The sequence below is a fragment of the Triplophysa dalaica genome, chromosome 24 (assembly GCF_015846415.1).
Source record: "Triplophysa dalaica isolate WHDGS20190420 chromosome 24, ASM1584641v1, whole genome shotgun sequence".
Lineage (NCBI taxonomy): Eukaryota > Metazoa > Chordata > Actinopteri > Cypriniformes > Nemacheilidae > Triplophysa > Triplophysa dalaica.
Window position 1 is genome coordinate 10479140 of NC_079565.1, and position 18437 is coordinate 10497576.

General features: G+C 39.3%; 1 protein-coding gene across 19 annotated transcripts; it reads left to right on the forward strand.

Annotated features, from left to right (window-relative positions):
* The first annotated feature begins 2161 nt into the window (after nucleotides 1-2161).
* On the forward strand, nucleotides 2162-17887 carry tpm1 (tropomyosin 1 (alpha)). 19 transcript variants are annotated; one of them, XM_056740362.1, is made up of 10 exons: nucleotides 2176-2489; nucleotides 3250-3375; nucleotides 6735-6868; nucleotides 8788-8905; nucleotides 9149-9219; nucleotides 10268-10343; nucleotides 11622-11684; nucleotides 12196-12265; nucleotides 12903-12981; nucleotides 14261-14510. In XM_056740362.1, exons 1-10 carry the CDS (start codon nucleotides 2376-2378, stop codon nucleotides 14262-14264), a joined length of 855 nt encoding a protein of 284 aa, XP_056596340.1. In that variant the 5' UTR covers nucleotides 2176-2375; the 3' UTR covers nucleotides 14265-14510. The 19 variants fall into 19 exon arrangements, with proteins under 19 accessions (XP_056596350.1, XP_056596346.1, XP_056596344.1 ...); XM_056740359.1 differs by lacking the exon at nucleotides 10268-10343 and adding an exon at nucleotides 11033-11108 and having other exon boundaries at nucleotides 2191-2489; XM_056740372.1 differs by lacking the exons at nucleotides 3250-3375; nucleotides 12903-12981; nucleotides 14261-14510 and adding exons at nucleotides 2975-3100; nucleotides 16249-17076 and having other exon boundaries at nucleotides 2162-2489.
* Nucleotides 17888-18437: the final 550 nt, after the last annotated feature.

Consider the following 18437-nt stretch of genomic DNA (forward strand, 5'->3'; position numbering starts at 1 on the left):
GTTGTGGCCGCTGAAAGCGTCATTGGATAATATTTATCATTTATCTCTTTTAAATCACTTCATCATTTTTTCTTTAACAATAATGTTCAGTAAGAAATATAAACATCTAAGATGTGGGTAAAAACATGTTAATTTATAATGTCTATGGTTGAAACACATCGTTTTTAGAAAACACTGAACGAGGGTCTAACAGGCCCAAATATCACACAAGGGTTAAATAAAAAACCAAATATAACATTACAAACTGTTACATTAAATGAAACAATACATTAAACGATATAAACTCTTTTAAAAAAGTCTTCCATTATAACACACTATATTGAAATCTATGTATATCAAAACAGTGTTTTATTTCACAAACTGTTAGTTTAATCAAATTATAATGCTACAGAAATAGTGAAGGTCAACTGCCTACTCTTGTTTAAGACATGGTTTATTTTTAAAAATTAGAGCATTATGTGTGACCACTTGGCTAAGTGTCTTGAAATGTGAAGTGTACAGACTGAGGCAGGTGCTCGGGTGTAAAGACAGCCCTAAAAATACTCTGAGAAGCATGTGTGGAGGAGAACGACAGACTCAAGGATAATAGACAAAGTAGTTGGGGGGGGAATTGACATCACAAAGAATCCAACTGAAGCTTCTACTGTACTTCATGGGAAACTGATGGACCTTGTGACATCACAATAGATTGCAGGAGTGCAGGCTACAGAAAAGCGCATGCATGATTTTTGGCGACTTGTTTTTTGCATGTGTTGAATAAAAGAAGATGCTTAGACCAGCCATGAGCTAATGATACTTTATTAGTTTCAATATGCCCAGAATATTCTCACCAAAGACTCTTGATTAAACCTTTTGCATGAGGTTGATGGACTTTCACTTGGTTAACATTGTGAGGTCCGGTGCCAATGAGATATCTGAGGTGTCTCGAGTAGGATTATACATTTGTGAGCATCGCTTTCCAGGATTTGAACCAACAACCATTCACTTAACACCTCAGTGCTCAACACTCACGATCCCTCATAGAAATACTCACTTCTGGGGGAAAATCATGAATCTCAAGAAAAATGTGTCAAATATGAAAAATGTGCATACATTTAACATAAACAAACGAAATCCTTTCACACTCTTAAAAATAAAGGTTAACTAACAGTTATTTTGGGGGGTTTATAACATTTCTGTTGCACAAAAGGATTGTTGTAGAAAAAAATGCGCTAAGTATGAATGGGTAAGAAAGAAATTGTCTTTTTTTTCCTTAGAACATTTGCCTAAATGTTTGGAGAACCAAAAATGGTTATTCTATGGCATTGCTGTCAAAAACCCATTCTAGAGCGTTTATTCTTAAAAATCTACTTATGGACATTTCCGACGTTATGGATGTGACATTTTGCGTTATGGACGTGACATAAAAATGCTCAGAGAATGAATTTGTTACGATTATGTTGAACCATCTTTTTATATTTTACTGAATGCTTGATGATAGAGTATAAACATCAAAAACTGTAAGTCTATGAAAAAAAATCTATTTAAAAAAAGGAAAAAAACACGCGTTATGGTTGTGACAAAAAAAGGACGCGGTTTTTGGGAGACGATAAACTAGTATTTCTGTAAAATAAATTGCACAATCCTTAAGCAATAATACCGAATGAATGGAGAAGGAATGACTCTTTATAGAACATAAAATAGTTAATTTCCATGTGTCCATTTATGAGGAATATGTACCATTATGGATGTGACAATCCTGAAAATTGCACTTAAATTGAAATTCATGCACTAAAAATGCTTCACAAATTACAAGAGGGATCTCACATGGATATTTGAACCACCAAATGTTAGCCATAGTAAAAACCAGTGGTAAAAACAATTTTTTTCGTGGTAAGGTTGACATTTTCACGGAATTGCCCTAATGTGTTTTAGAAAAATATCATTTTGTGAGTTATATGTTTCTCCTTTGTTTCCACAGTGTGCGTCATGGTCCATTCCTTTGAGCTCCGTCTGGCTGTTCTCGAACGCAGGAACTGGTCCTGCTAAAAAGTTTGTTAAGACGTCTTAAGCACTTCGCCTTGCCCATCACGCCCCATATATAGACATATAAACGGTCAAATGTCGCGCAACAGCGAATCGCCAACCACATCCATAAAAAAGACACGGGGCATGGAGAAGCAAACCAATGCGGCTGTTTCCAAAAAAGTATTGAATATCCCGAGGAATTCGCTCACCCCTCCCGTCAAAGTACATATTTGAGAGCGCGCGCAGGAGCGAGCGCTCGCACTCCAGCTTCTGCGCTCAGTTCGGATCGGTTCAGACGCGAGTGCGCATCCAACCTTCGTTCCTCTGTGCTTTTCAAGGGAAATTTGTCCAACAAACCGTAAGCAGCCATGGATGCCATCAAGAAGAAGATGCAGATGCTCAAGCTCGACAAGGAGAACGCCTTGGACAGAGCTGAGCAGGCAGAGAGCGATAGGAAAACGGCGGAGGACAGGAGCAAACAGGTCTGCACTTTATTTGAGGACTTTTAAAAAGTTTTCCTTAACGTGCACGCGCGCAGATTGCGCGCACTGCTTAATTTAATGGATTATTACAACGCCCGAGTGGATTGAAATTAAAAGAAGCAGCATAAGGAGACAACAGCATAAGGAGTATGCGTATGAAAGTTCTCCAAGATTACATTTTGAGCACTTTCACGACAGCAATTCAGATGAAGAAAGATTTTATTTAACCCTTTAATTTAATTTTACTATAACTTATGGAGCAAAAACATTCACATAAGATTTATCCCACATCCTATAGAAAATAGTAGATAATGTTATTTTACTACAAATAAAACCATTACTTTATCCAAACAATGGTTCATTTTCCAGTTTATAATAAAAGTGACCAGACGAGTTATTCATGCATAAAATAATGAAGTATATGTATTACTACGAATAAAGATTCACATCATGTGTTATCAAACCTTTCATTTATGCACGTGTAGTTAGAAGACGAACTTATTCAATTGGAAAAGAAGTTGCGCGTATCCGAGGACGATCGCGATAAAATGCTTGAGGAATACCAGACTGTCGAGGAGAAGCTCCTGGCCGCGGATGAGGTCGCCACACAGGTATTTCACAGTCTGGATCTTCCTAACTTCTTTCTTTTTCTTTTTCTTCCTCTGTCCGTCTATGTGCACGCGCGCCCCTATGCGCGCACACCACGCACGCACTCTGCTTCCTGCACTTTGCTGTCAATCAATCAATAAAACGCACGCAGCTTGAGGATGACCTCGTAGCACTGCAGAAGAAACTGAAGGGCACAGAGGATGAGCTGGACAAATACTCCGAGGCTCTTAAAGATGCCCAAGAGAAACTGGAGGTGGCTGAGAAGAAAGCCGCAGATGTGAGTATGAGGAGCGCAGTTCACCGCAGTCACGCATCTTCTCTCTGACACGTTTTGGCATGCCACTCCTCTACGTGTCGTTTGTGTGTGTTTTTTTGTGTATTGCTCAGATTTTGCGTTTTCAAAGTTTAAGAGACCTGACATTTGTTAGCTCTTTCTCAAATGGAAATGAACTACAAATAGACCCAAATGAGACAGGTGTTACAGAAGGCGTATAAATACATTTATGTTGGTAGTGTGGATAATTTGATCTTGGAAGAATTTTGTTGAGTTCATATTAAAATATTGCCCGAATGAATCTCAGCACAGGGTTGCAGAAGGTATACGATTTTAATCGTATTGCTGTGCAGAAGAAACACCATTAAAAGAATCGTTTCAATGGGGACCCCATGTGACGTCATGTCACATACAGTATTGTAGGTTCGTGTACTACGTGTGTCACTAAGCAAACGTCATGGGGCAAGACGTCACGTCAAATCTTTGTTGAGCTATGGCCACTGAGATTTACAATATCCACATTCTTGTGACCAAACATGGAGTATTCGTGTGCGTACAAATATAAATCAAGAGCAAGGATTTAAATTACAAGACAAGCCTTCCAAGACACAAGAGTGTATGCAGACAGGCTGTTATATTTAGCCTAGTGCTTTATATGGTAAAGACGCTCAACTTCTTGGGCTCTGCCCTTCACATGCTCCGAGAAAGACTGAACATCTTTCATTTAAATTGGCTTACTGTTTTGATTATAAATGTATATGTAATGTAATGGTTTTACTTTTGTTGCTCGAATAGACAGCAAAGTCTTGAATCATTAAATATGCATTGCTTTCAAATTAAGTAATTCACACAAACATTTCATTTGATCAATTCTTCAAAACATGTGAAAGAGTTTATAGCTTTGCATAATATTATCATTTATTGAACCTAAACTTTAGCATGTCTAAACAAAATGACACGTTCTCATTATGTCTAGAGCGCATGCAGCTTTGTATGGTCCCCAAGTTGTCTAGAGCGCCCTTGGAGGGCCCCCTCGTGCACTATGAAGGAACTACAGTGAAATGTCTATTTGAATAATGTTCATATTGATTGTATTTAATTATTTATAATGCAAAATGTATTTATTTAAAATAACGACAGCGAAAGTACCAGTTAGTTAAAGTAAAGTTTAGGGGGGAAATAGAATACGAAGGCAGCGCTGCTGTAATTTAACCCCTAGAGGGCACTAGAGGACAGTGTAGTTTCGGCCCCAGTGTAATGAGCCCCCTCTCCTCACAACCTTTCCACATAGAGCAGCTGTTTTAGCATCAGCACCCCAAGCATCAAGGCAATTAACCATTAGGCTATTGCTTACAGGTGTGCTGCATGTGAATGACGTAAGCACGTCATACGTCGTAACCCTTTAGAGAATAAACATTTGAACTAATCTAATTATAATGATATTTTTTAAATGCTTGATGTGAAATCACATACGTTTGTAAATCTCACATAAAATAAAATGATGGCATTTTAGAAAAAGAGTTGATAATCCCCAGTTTATGGCAGTGACGTCGCTCGAGGCTCGCCTATGAAAACATGGTTACTTCCGGTGTGATCGGTAAGCGTCGCTCCGCGTCCTCCTACACACGCATCAGGGGCAGCAGCAGCAGACTCTCTGCGCTCCGCATCCACCTCAAACGCGCACAGATCAAGCCTGTTCGTACTTTTATAGAACAATCATGGCGGCCACATCACTGGAGGCAGTGAAACGGAAAATAAAAATGTTGCAAGAGCAGGCGGACGGGGCTGAAGAGAAAGCGGAGAAACTGCAGAAGGAGTTGGCGCTGGAGAGGAAAGCCAGAGAAGCGGTGAGAGCGCCGAATGATACAAAGTAGCGAGCGCGTGTGTTTAAAAATGTTACTCGCGGCATCATCAATCCAGACCATCTGGTGGAAATGTGTTCATTTTAACACTCGCGTATTTGGCGTTGATAAGACCGTGCGCGCAGCCGCGTACCGGGATGTGCGGTATTAACGTAGCGGGATTTCTCCGCCCTCCCGCTGTGCGCAGCCTGTTAAACTGCTAAATATACCTCAACCCTTGCTTTTTTAATTGATTAATTCTGTTGAATTACGTGCAGACTAAAAGGATTAAATTAACTTCTGAGGTGATACGGAGTTGCACATGCAAATGGTGCGCAAACACGCCATTACGAAACATTACCCAACCCCGTGTTGTTTTACCCAAAACTTTGAGATCTTTAACTGCGTCTCTACGCACTATTTGTAAAGGATGTAATTATAAATCAACTTTTAATGCTGTGGTATGTCTCCATTTGATTAACACATTAATTTCCTGTAGGCCAGAGTTTCCGGGTGTAATATTTTGAACCCACTAGGTAGGTTGCAGCGCGTCAGCAGTGATGCTGGACAGACCTGTTCGTGTTGCCTATATTGTAGTGGGTTTATTATACCGATGGACGATGGACTGCTGCCTCGGGCTGTGTGTGTGGACCGTCTCATTTGAGCTCAGTTTGCCTTATATGGTCTGACTGCTTTGTCAAATACGTCGGGCTCACCTTGGTCTGTAAAAGCAGCACGCACAGTCACACTGCAGGAAACGTTTTTGTAGGGTGTGCATGACTTTGGGTTTAGGCTTTTCTACGCACGAGACGCCTGGGGAGCTTTAGCATGCAATGTCGCTTAGTGCGCTTCAATGGCTATCAGTGTTCTAGTTTTCCATATCTCTACTGTAACATGCACTTTGCCCCTATGTAGTGGCCTTTAGTGGGAGGCCTATCTCTGGGTTTGAGTTGAGTAATTTGTTATGCATGTTATTACTTAAATGCATGGTTCTGCCTGTGTAGCTTAGCAAGACTGTGCCTTAATCGATTTCTCTAATGTTGCTTTAGATGTAGTTGCATTACATTCACAGGTTGTACATTGAATGTCAAACCTTCAAAGTAACGTGTCCAAATGAACACAACACGCTAAATAGAAATCGTACTTGCATGCGGTTTCATTATAATTCTATATTTCCCACAAACAGCCTGTATTTCTCCACTAGTCATGCATTTGGCATTTGACCGTGTAATCTATGTAGGTCTATTGGGACCTCCCACTGTCCCAGTTGCTGGTAATGATCCAAAGGCCCAGGCTTTCTCATCCATTAACATTGCAGCCATTAGGTCCTATTTAGGGTGTGTGCTCAACTACTGTACAGTAGAAGGAATCGCTCTGGCTGAGTAGGTCTTATAGAAGCTAGTGAAAGCATTTGGGTTTAGAAACAAAGTACACTGTCATCAAAATCTACATATGATGGTTACAAGTATAAGAGTATAATGTCAATCTTGATCTGACTCTGGTTCTTCTTCGTGCTTTAAGGCTGAGGCCGATGTAGCTTCCCTGAACCGACGTATCCAACTGGTGGAGGAGGAGTTGGATCGTGCACAGGAGCGTCTGGCCACGGCTCTGCAGAAGCTGGAGGAGGCTGAGAAGGCTGCAGATGAGAGCGAGAGGTTAATATAATACTTTGCAAGTGTGTCCAAAAACATGGAGTGATGTGAAAACATCAAAATAAGTCTTGATTAAAGGGGATAGTTCACCGTGAAGTGATTTTTTTTTACACTTAAATTAATCCTAACCCTGTATACACGTCTTTGTTCTGCTGAAGACAAAGAAATAAGTTTGGAAGGATGCTTGTTACCGAACAGATCTGGGGCACTATTGGCTACCATTGAAAAGACTAACTACTATAGTAGTCAATGGTCCAGAACTGTTTGGTTTTCAACATAACTTGTGAAACAGGTTTGAAACGACTTGAGATTAAGTAAATTCAAGTTTTTCATTTTTGGATGAACAAATTTAAGAGGCGTTACATGATTTATACTTTAGTGTGGTGTGTGTTAGGGTTCAGTCAAGTGTGCTTTCCTGCAGGACTGTAAGCCTGCTTTACTCAAGCAGAACATGTCAGTTGAAGTGATGTCCCTCCCCCTCTCGCAGTAAATGCGGTTGCTGTGAGCAAGCTTTACAGTCGTGTTATTTAAGTGACAACATGCTACCACTTCCTAGTCTACACTGCATCTGGTGCCCCGCATAAAGACTGTTTGTGTGTGTCGAGGGAAGTCCTCGAAATTTGCTAATCGCCAGTAACGCTAGCTTCCATTAAGGTTTCGTAAACCTAGTTGAGACATTTTTTTAATACAAATATTTTGTGTGGTTTTCGTTTAGAGAGGCACCGACTGGACCCGTTTATTTTAAAGAACGTCATTGCGGATCGATGTGTGGTGCTATTTTTAGCGAGCCTTTATAAGTGTGTTTTGTAAACACTAGCCGAGTTTCCATTACAGATTTACATAAAACTTATTAGATTTTTTATCTATTTTTTATTGATGTAGAAAATATCTATTTCCTTTGCATAAGTCATTCTTGCCAAACAACTTCTTTGGGTTTTATGGCAGGTTGCGAATCAACATTAGAAGTGCATTAACGTACTGTTATGAAGGAAATGCAAAATATTCTTGTCAAGATTGCCTGAAAACAGCTTGCCATTGTAAACTTTTATTGTAATATATAAAAGTTTTTGTGAAATTGTCGTGTTTCCAGGTATTTTAACTTGCAATTTCAGTTTGCGTGATTTGAAGGGTAATGGAAACGCAGCTGTTGTTTCATGTTAAAACGTATTTAGTTTCAATACGTAAAAGTCGCACCAAGGAAACTTGATGTTCAAGTCGTTTTCTATTTTCTTCAGTTTACATTGAAGCATTTAGCAGATAACTTGAAACACATTGCTTTATTGAGTTCTTGTTTTATTAAGAAAGTCATTGTTTGGACACTTTGCTAAAGTCCTTGAAATACTGCTGTCTGCAGCATGAACTCAAGGGAAATGCAGAAGTTTTTTTTTTTTTTGGTTAGTCTTCATGAGCTTTGTTGTAGTTGTAACTGTTTTTTTGTACTTGGCCAAGCATTGATTGGACCCTTGCTCGAAAGCATCGAAGGTCATAGTTGTGTGTATCCGCGATGCTGTTTTTGACCTAAACAACTGACGTGAGCTGTTTACGTAGAGTCATCGGCTCCCTGAATAAACAGCAATTTGTAAAGGCACTAGGCTGCGTTTCCCTTCCTTTGTTTCCCCACACAGAAGCCCTCTGTCCCAACATAGAGCCACTCTGTACTGAGACCTGCTCCAATGCTTAAGTGCTAACACATTGCACAGTTTTGCCTTCCCCATTCATCTGTTCTGACAACCGACTATTCGGACATCACAGGAAACCGTGAGGTTTTGAAAATAACGGTTAAAATTGAACTAAAAGACGCCCAATGTGATTTCGTGATCATTTCGTGCGATTTGAGGCGAGCTATTGATCTTGATTGAATAATGTTGAAGATGGGTTTTCACCTTGCTCGCGTTTCTCTCTCCTCCCTTTTCTATCTCTAGAGGCATGAAGGTCATTGAGAACAGGGCTATGAAGGATGAGGAGAAGATGGAGATCCAGGAGATCCAGCTTAAAGAGGCCAAACACATCGCTGAGGAGGCCGACCGCAAATACGAGGAGGCAGGTTTCATCAGGCCACACATGAGAAAAAAAAAGCACTCACTTCCTGCCCAACACCAGTCACATGACCTTTCACACATAAAGTGTTAACCAGATGCATGAACATTCAACAGAGAGGTGTTGTATTGGAAATGAGAATGTGAAGTTCTTTTGAATGGACAGGAAGTGTTGGTGTTTCATGATTTGAGTAATTAGGTTAAAGTACAGCTTTGTGTTATTGTCACATCTGGTGTGTGTTTGCAGGTGGCCCGTAAGCTGGTGATCGTTGAGGGTGAGCTGGAACGTACAGAAGAACGTGCCGAGCTGTCTGAGGGGTACGGGGCGTTCTTGAAGCCCATTGCATGTTCTTTTAAACTCTATTCACATACATTCATGCATATGCATGTGCCTGAATTACACACACACACGCACAACCTTTCAGGCTCTGTGCTGTGCCGCACACGCCGGGTGCATTCAGAAACAATTGTGGAGGGATGTAGGGATCTTTGATGCCACAAAAAAATCGTGATTCTCTTCGTAATTCAATTACCCAATTCAATTAATATTACTGTGAGGTGATATTTAAATAATTTTAAAGCACATTTGCATGTTTAACCTAAAACATAAAATTGTTTTGAGGTTTTTATTAGTAGTAATTTACATAAATGTTATTTCTAAACATTTCAAAAACGTAAAGAAATGTGTGACCGGTTTGTGTCACGTTAAAGTGACTGGTCACCCAAAAATAAAAATTCTGTCATTTCAAACCTGTATGACTTTCTTTCTTCCGCAGAACACAAAAGATATTTTGAAGAATGTTGTTAACTGAACCCCATTAACTTGCATTGGTTTTGTGTCCGTACAATAGAAGTGAATGGGTGCCAGTGCTTTTCTTCGAAAGATCCTTTATGTAGAAGAAAGTCATAAAGTTTTGAAATGAGGGTGAGAAAATGAAAATTTTTCTTTAAGGGTAATGAGATGATGAAGATTTATGCCCCGCCCTCAGAAGCTTCTTATTGTTCACTTTGTTAATCTAAGCTAAGTTGTCTTTGAGTTCAGCAAAATTTTTGTATCATCATTTTTAGTAACGGTTTTATTTCATGAGTAAGAATGATTCCCAAAGTAACTGCGTTCGATGTAGCTGTTCAGTGTACCTTCTGGACTAGCTTGGAAACAAATCGCACAATTTGGGACCGTACACACTTTTTGTCGATTTAACCTTGTGTTGCGCGTGTGTGTTTGTGTGCCCCCTACAAATATGACCTCCCATATAACCAAATTCCTGCTTCACGGCCCTTTGTTTTGGTTGTTTTTGTTTGCATGCACCGCTAACTTGCATGCCTGTGTTTTGGAACGTCCTTGCGCCCCTGCACGCACTAACAGACGCCTCCGGAGATTACAAGAGGAGCTCCGAGTGATGGACCAAAGTTATAAGTCATCAAAAGCATCAGAAGAACAGGTACTGCACATGAACCGTTAGGTCGCATACATGGTCTCCTCTGCTTCCTGACCTCATGTGCCCGGTCGTACCCTAACGCATGGTTTCTCCGGCTTTCTGCGCATCCTTTTCGTGTTGGAGCAATGAAGAAACCATCATTCAGAAAACAAGATAAGATGAGAATCGGCTCCAGTTGTGTTAAGGATTGGTGGTCTTTACCGCCATAGATTAGTCTATTTCAGATTTTCTTCATTGCTCTTTTTGATGCCCCTTAAACCCCAAAATGAACTTCATGTCTTTCCAAACCTAGATATTTCTCTACAAAATCACCACATTCTTTGTTTCCAGGAAAGTCGTTTGAGTTGGGAAGACATGAGATTAAGTTCTGGGTCCCTTTGAGATCTTAACACTCCTGGTTTCATGCCCTTCTAACCAAGCAGGAATGCTGCAATTTGCTTCTTGCATGCTTCTGTTAAATAGATTGGGATTCATCGCCGTTGCACATTCCTTCTGTGTTAAGGCGGAGCTCTGAGCTCCCCCACCCATTCACTCTGTTTTTTGATTGATTTTTGGGTCTTTGTGTTTATTTCTCCCATCTCCTGGTCCTCTGATGTTTCTCTGTCCGTCCTTCCTCTGGTTCTTTTCCTCTACTTTTCCTCTCGTTCCTCCTGGTGTTCACCCGCCTCTGCATTCTTTGTGTAAAACGCCAGCAAATGCTCTGAGCTTGAGGAAGAGTTGAAAACTGTGACCAACAACCTGAAGTCCCTGGAAGCCCAGGCTGAGAAGGTAGGTGTGCTGCTTGCACCGGGCACACGGTCCACCCCCTCCTCCTGACCAAACCGGGATAACCCGTTTTTTTTACAGGTTGACAAGCCATCTAAGTGAAATTGTCAATACGTCAGCTGGATTTCATTGCGGAGTTGTGCAATTGAGGTCTTTGAGTGACGAGTGTATACTATACAATATACTATACTGTGTTTCGCTGTGGACTAGAATAGATGTGCTTTTCCACATGAAAGCCAGAAAATGGTTAGCCGCCTAGGTGATGCTGGTCAAAGAAAGAGGAAGAGATACCCGTGTTGGTCTTTTCAGGTGGAATAGCAAAAATATTGTAATTTAGGTTCATTGTTTGTTGTGTGGGTCTCCTAAGTCACACATTGATTTCCATATATTTGAGTAATAAAGAGCAGATGATAGCAAGATAAAACTTTTGGTCAACTGTTACTGTACCTTGAAGTGTTTTGTGTGGTCAGTTTGCTGGTTTGGGTCTTGACGTTTGTTCTCATGTGATTCCTACAGTACTCACAGAAGGAGGACAAATACGAGGAGGAGATCAAGGTCCTGACCGACAAACTGAAGGAGGTGAGATTTGCAGATCTTTATCAGAGGACTTTAGTCGCATTTATATTTAGCATTGGCCACTTATGACCAACGTCTATATATAATTTATATATATAATTTATACTATACTATAATTTATTTTAGTTTCCAGTTAAATTTACTACTATATTAAATTGACAAATGATACGAATGAAATTCGGTTTTCAATTCCTGTCTGCATGATCTAGATTTAAAGCCATTGTAATAGCCGATGTACATATTTCCTGTCACCACACTTTAGATAATAATGTAAAGCACTATGTAAATAATAATGTAAAGGACTTGTCGGCTGATAGTACCACAAATATATCTACTGTGATATAAATCAAATAGAAAAATCTCTTCTCTCAGTTAATCTTATTTTTTGTACATTGCGTGGTAGATGCCATCACACCGATCCAATTCTGTTATTGTGTGCGAGCGGATGTGCGTCTTTGCATGCGTGTGTTTGAGGTTTGCTTGAAATATTTGAATGACATCTCTTGTGCTGTAGGCTGAGACCCGCGCTGAGTTTTCTGAAAGATCAGTCGCCAAGCTTGAGAAGACCATCGATGACCTTGAAGGTATGATATGGTTCAATATAAATTCTTAATGATTCGGTTTCATTTTAGAACCCGTTATTTCATGGCCTCATTCATACATGATCATGGTACATTAAGAGAGCATTTTGGGTCATTTGGGGCTTTTAACCTCTTATTTCACTACTGTTTCTCAAACCTTTTGCTCCGCTGGTCGTCTTATCCGTTCAGTCATTACGTCTTTATAAAAGACCAATCGTTGTTCAGATGCACAGACAGTTTTCATCGTTTTGCGACATGATACCGGAGCTGTTATAGAGAGCCGGGTTTTTATGAGGTGGTGTTAAATGATGTTCGCCTGTGTTCTGCTTATTTGAGTTTACACAAGCCTAAGTTAATTTTCATAATGTCATCATGATGGGTAAGAGAATGTTTGTACTTTGTCATTGTCGGTTCGACAATGACTGGAAAAAATATTCTTGTTTTATTTATTCTCCATTCCACTATAACCTTCAATTTTTCTTTCCTTCCCAACTGTCTTCATGTCACTGTCTTGGTGTCTGTCTCTGTTCACTGGGACCTGTCTTGCTGCTGGACTGGATGCTTCATTTCTGCACTTCTTTTTATCCCCACACCCGTTTCCTCCCTGTCCACCCTCCTCTCCACCAAAACACACCAATAGATGAGTTGTATTCCCAGAAACTCAAGTACAAAGCCATCAGCGAGGAGCTCGACCATGCTCTCAACGACATGACATCAATGTAATTCACCCGTGGCATGCGCCTTTGCCCCACTCCATTACCCATAATCCCCTATCTCATGCCCTCTCTGAAGGAGGTCTTTCCTTTCATTCACACACTGTGATACGTTTCTCCGCTTAAAACCGTCTGCTATCTCTGTCATTCTACAAGAACCATGGTTCATTTTACTGTTATTCAAGTTAGGTCATTTGGGTAGAGCAAATTCACCTTTGGGTGTTCCACCACATGCACCATGGCTTGTAGAAGCAGTGGATAGGAGCTCTGTTTCTCATGTTGTGGAATTTGTTTTGTTTTCAAAATTGTTACCTTGTTCAAGAAATTGTGGATGAACAAATAGCTTCTTACTCTCATATCTTCAGTTCATTTAGTTGTTCAGTATAAGCTGTACTAGGGCTGGGCAAGAAAGAAAATGACTATTAACCACAATATTGTTTTTTTGACTATTTATGTAGCAACATTCATAATTGAGCTATAAAAACTATTTCAAATGATAAAGGACAGTTCGCAAACATTCAACGCAGCCCAGCCTTACTTGCAGCACTGAAGTCTTGACCCCAGTGCATGTGATTGATATTCTGTATTTTCTGTGTGATTTTTCACTTTTGTCCATTTCTAAAGATTTTAATTCATGTGCTACTAAAGCCTGCCATTTGGAGCTTTGCCTCTCGTTTAATGTTGATGCTCTGTTACGCTTTATTGTAGTTTTTTTTTAGGATGTAACTATGCGCTGCTTGGTAAGTCAGCCGGTTAAGCCAGCATTTTTGGCCACTGCATAGTTGAATACGCGTGGTGATATGTAACTATATCAGATTTGCGTGTGACACTTTAAAGTGATAGTTTACCCAAAAGTGAAAATTGTCATCATTTACTCACCTGGATTACTTTCTTCATTTGCAGAACACAAAAATAATGTTTTAAGGAATGTTGTTACCCGAACAGCAACTGCACCCATTGACTTGCATTGGTTTTGTGTCCATACAATAGAAGTGAATGGGTGCCGCCACTTTTTGGCTACCAACATTCTTCAAAATATTTTCTTTTGTGTTCTACAGAACAAAGTCATATATGTATGAAATGATAAGAGGGTTAGTAACCGATGACAGAATTTTCATTTTTCGGTGAACTATCACTTTAATAAGTAACCTACGATCATTTTGGCCAGTTAACATTGTGGCTTCTGTGTGCAGTGGCTCTTTTCTGTTTTGTTTGGTGGTAGATTCTGTCCCACGATTGGCTCTTCCGTCACCTTTTTTTTCCACTTCTTCCCCTCCCTGCGCAGATAAATCGTTCGCATCACTTCAAAGACGCCTCCCTCCGGCTGAACGGCATCTCTCCGCTTTTTCTGGCATCTCATTTCCTGTCATACTCCTGCCTTCCCTGTCTCCATTGTTTTATTTCACATCTCTTGTACAGAAGCTTTCATTCTCTACTTTAAGTTAAACTTTCTATGTAAATCTTTTCCTTGTCATTTTGTTTCCTGTTCATTTCTATGTGCTATGTGGCTCTAATAAAGTCAAGAATTGCTAGAAGTCATGGATTTCTCATTATAAAACCATATTGGGTCCTGGATGCTGATTGGTTTATAGCCATGCTTTATTTAAGATAAAGCACAACTATGACCTTATGACAACTTTCTCTTAGTGTTTACATGTTCAATATCGCATGAATTGGTTGCTGAATATACATAATAAGGTACTCAAGGCCGTGTCATATTGTTAAATATAGAACGTGGCAGAAAGCATCATATTTGATTATAGGAATGTAATGAAATGGAGAATTCCTCAAGTTTTTAGCTGGCATCATGTCGGGAACGTTCCGGAGCGCTTCGGTTTACCTGCATTTACATATTAGGCAAATTCAGCCTTTCCCTTCATTCAAATTTCCATGCCTATATAATAGTTTCATGGAGGTTGTCTTCGTATATTCTGTTTCCTAAACCACGCAGGTAACCCATATCTTCTGTTTCCTAAACCACACGGATAACCTGTTACTCTGTTGCTTGTACTTCTCTACTAGAAAACACAGAGGTCAAATTCAATGGTGTGTATTATTACTGATAGCAAAGATGTGCAGGTCACATGTTGGTGTCTGGCAGGGTAAAAGGTTATGTTTGCTAACTTTTATTTACATATAAAATTGTAAGTGGGAAAGGTAGGAAAACACTTGTAAGCACTAGGACCCAGTTACAAGTTTAGAAGTTAAGAATGCTTTTGAAGATGCCGTGTATAATTATTTTAAGAGTATCTTTTGACAGAAATGGAACGTACTATACATGACTGTGTTCAGAGGTTTATAAACACCTTGCATAATGAAATGTTATGCTTTTATTATCTCAGAAAGAGCCATTTCGCTCAACATGCATCACAAGTCCCCTTACATTGAAGTCACCATGTTGTTTCTACTACGGTAGCCCTAAACGGACAAACTGCTCTAAGAACAGGTTTCATAAATACGTTATTTTCTTCGGCGATGAAGTGAATACGTGAATACATTTTAGTCCTGTGTCAGCCACCGTAGTGCTTCGAAAGGGAGGGGTGGAGGGAGCCATTGGCTGCAATTCGCAACCTCACCAGAGGATGCCGCTAAATTACACACTGGACCTTTATAGTTATTTAATATATTTTTGAATTAGGGGTTAATTGCAACCGGCTAATAATATTATAATATTCTAGAGACTTTTTCATTTGCTATTGACAACCAAGAACCCCTTGGCGGTGCAACCCACAAAAATATAAAAAACTAATTTATATTAAATTGATTTGATACTTGAGCGAATAGGATAAAGTGTTTACTAGTGATTCTAGAACAATTATGAATTCGTCAGCAAGTCATGTCATATCCTTGAGGGTTATTTTGAACCTGTTTGACAAAATTCTTGAGTTTTGCAAAGGGTTTCGAGCATTTGAACTTAAGACCATTCAGAAGCTTCGATATTATTTCCACCATGTTATTCTTTGCTCAGAGCTGCCTCTAAGCTCCTAATCTACTGTTTACATGTTCTCCTGAGGTATGCAGTTAAACCCAAGTATTGCACCAGTATATTAACCTTTACAAACACTAGCTATGACCTCCTGATAAAACCCTCTATTGAGAAAACATTCCTCCAGTCTTTCAGGTTCGTTTTAATGTGTGACGTGTGTGCTCTTCAGTGTTTCAACCAATGCAAACTAACTCTTCTGCATCCTTGATCTGCTCTGCTGTCCGTCTTCCTATTTCACACTATTCTTTTCCTCTTTTCTTAACCTGCTGCCTTGACTGCTCCCGTAGACCGTCTCTACCAGCAACTGGAGAGAAACAGCCTTCTATCTAATGAGCTAAGAATGGCATTGAACGAGGACTAAAACTAGTGTGGACTTCTCACAGAATTGTGTCTAATGTGAATGTCGTGACTGAATGTTAGTGGACGGAGGATTTTCTTGCTGCCTTCAAGCCCTGTTGAAATTGTTTTTACGAGATGAGTTTGCGATAGCGCCACCGCAATTTCACAACTGCAGAGATGTGTAAAAAAGATATCTGTTTGAAATTGTGAATGATGTTGCTGGTCAGGTGAGATGTCAAAGCAAATACATTTCCCATAATTTGTGAAGAAAAGTCAAAGTGCCAATTTGCAAGCAATGTGCACATTCTTTGTGATGCAATAAAGTCCCATTTTTGTCGGGAAGTAAAATATATTTTGCGTCTTCGTAATTGCAACTTTCAGACTTGAAGGCAGTGTGCGTATCCTAGACGGCTACTAAGATAATCAGGATGTTATCCAAAGCCATTTTGCTTTATGCAAGAGTCAGCATTTGACTACAACTGTCGATATATACAGTACAGTATAAAAAGTGTATATTGAGTATATCTATATAGTGTGTCACCATATGACTGCTAGTTACATGGATTTATTAATTTAAAGCATGCATTGAGTGTGTGAAATTCATAACTATTGACCCGTGATGCACGATGTCCAAGAGACAGAATGTCAGTGTAACTACAACTGGGTTTTTACCAACAAAAGTTTTTTTTTTTTTTTTGGAATGACTGTCAAGAAACCCACTGCATGGTATGAGGTACATGCTTTGCATTGATATTAATCCCTTTTTTGCTTGATGTTCTAACAGAGAAACTCTCACATGCTAAAGAAGAGAATCTTGAAATGAACCAGATGTTGGAACAGACTCTATTGGAGCTCAATAACATGTGAACGACCTGGTCACACAATGATGATGTCTGCATTTTGTAATCATGGAGTGTTTTTGTTTTTTGTCTTGACAGTTATCAGATGAAATAACCATGTGCCATTTGTTACGAACGCTTTCGTTTTCCATGTGTTTTATGTTTTAAGGTAATACTATGGTACGTGTTAGTTTTATTCTGGTTGTGCACGAAGAAAACAAAGTTGGCAACAATTGCACTTAAATCAATATATGAACATTGCTGTTATTGTGGACATTTGAGTCTAACGCCAAGTTCAATTGAAATTGCAAGGTTTTCTTTTAGTATACATGGGATTAGGTTGTCCTGTGTATGCTGGTGCTACTGTGAAGGCAGACGTCTAGCAGTTTGACGCTTATAGGTTTATGATTATTTCAATTTGAGTTATTCTATGTGCCAATATTTAGCCCAAGGGACTTATTTACACTCCAACTTTTATTTATTTTTGGTTTCCCCTTACCCTTAAATGTCTACTTGCTTCAAAATGCCAAGCAATATGATTCGCAAATGCGTTATTGGGTGTTATGTGCGATTAACGCCGAAACCCACATGGTTCGAAATGCCTTCATTTTGAATTGTGAAAAATATGATGAAATCATATTTTTTGTGCCTCGTTCATTTTAGTCATTTTAAATGTAGGTGTATTAAATGTATGTCATGTAAAATGTACAAAGCTAAAATACAAATAAAACCACTCAGTTTGACATTTTCTAAAGCCTGGGGGTCTGTTTTTTCCTCTAAGCTTAATTTTGTTCCCTCTTAACCTTTAGCTTCCAACACTCATTCTGCCAATAACAGAAAATATGTTGCCTAACAAATGTTACTCAGCCCATCTGCTTCCAGTATTCCATTAAAATATATACTTCTGTTGGTTGAGCCTCACTTCAAGAATGTGTCATGGATTATTATATCTCTTTTATTAGGGAAGGACCAAAACACGCAGATAAACTTTTTTGTATTGGTGCACAGACAAATGAACAGTTAATGAATTAAGACTTTAATGCATTATTTGTAACCAACGTAGTCATGAATGTCCATTTACTCTCTTTTTGTAATCAGTCGCTATTTCTTTACATGAGCTTATTTGTGCTTTACCACTTGAATAGCACTGTAGAATGATTTTTCGGTTTATTACCTATCTGAAGAAATGGCCATGTATAAATGTAAGAACTTGAAATATGTGCAATGCTTTTTTAAACACTCATGTCAGCTATCTGTAGGTGTTTGGACTGTTAAAACCACATGATTACAAAACCATA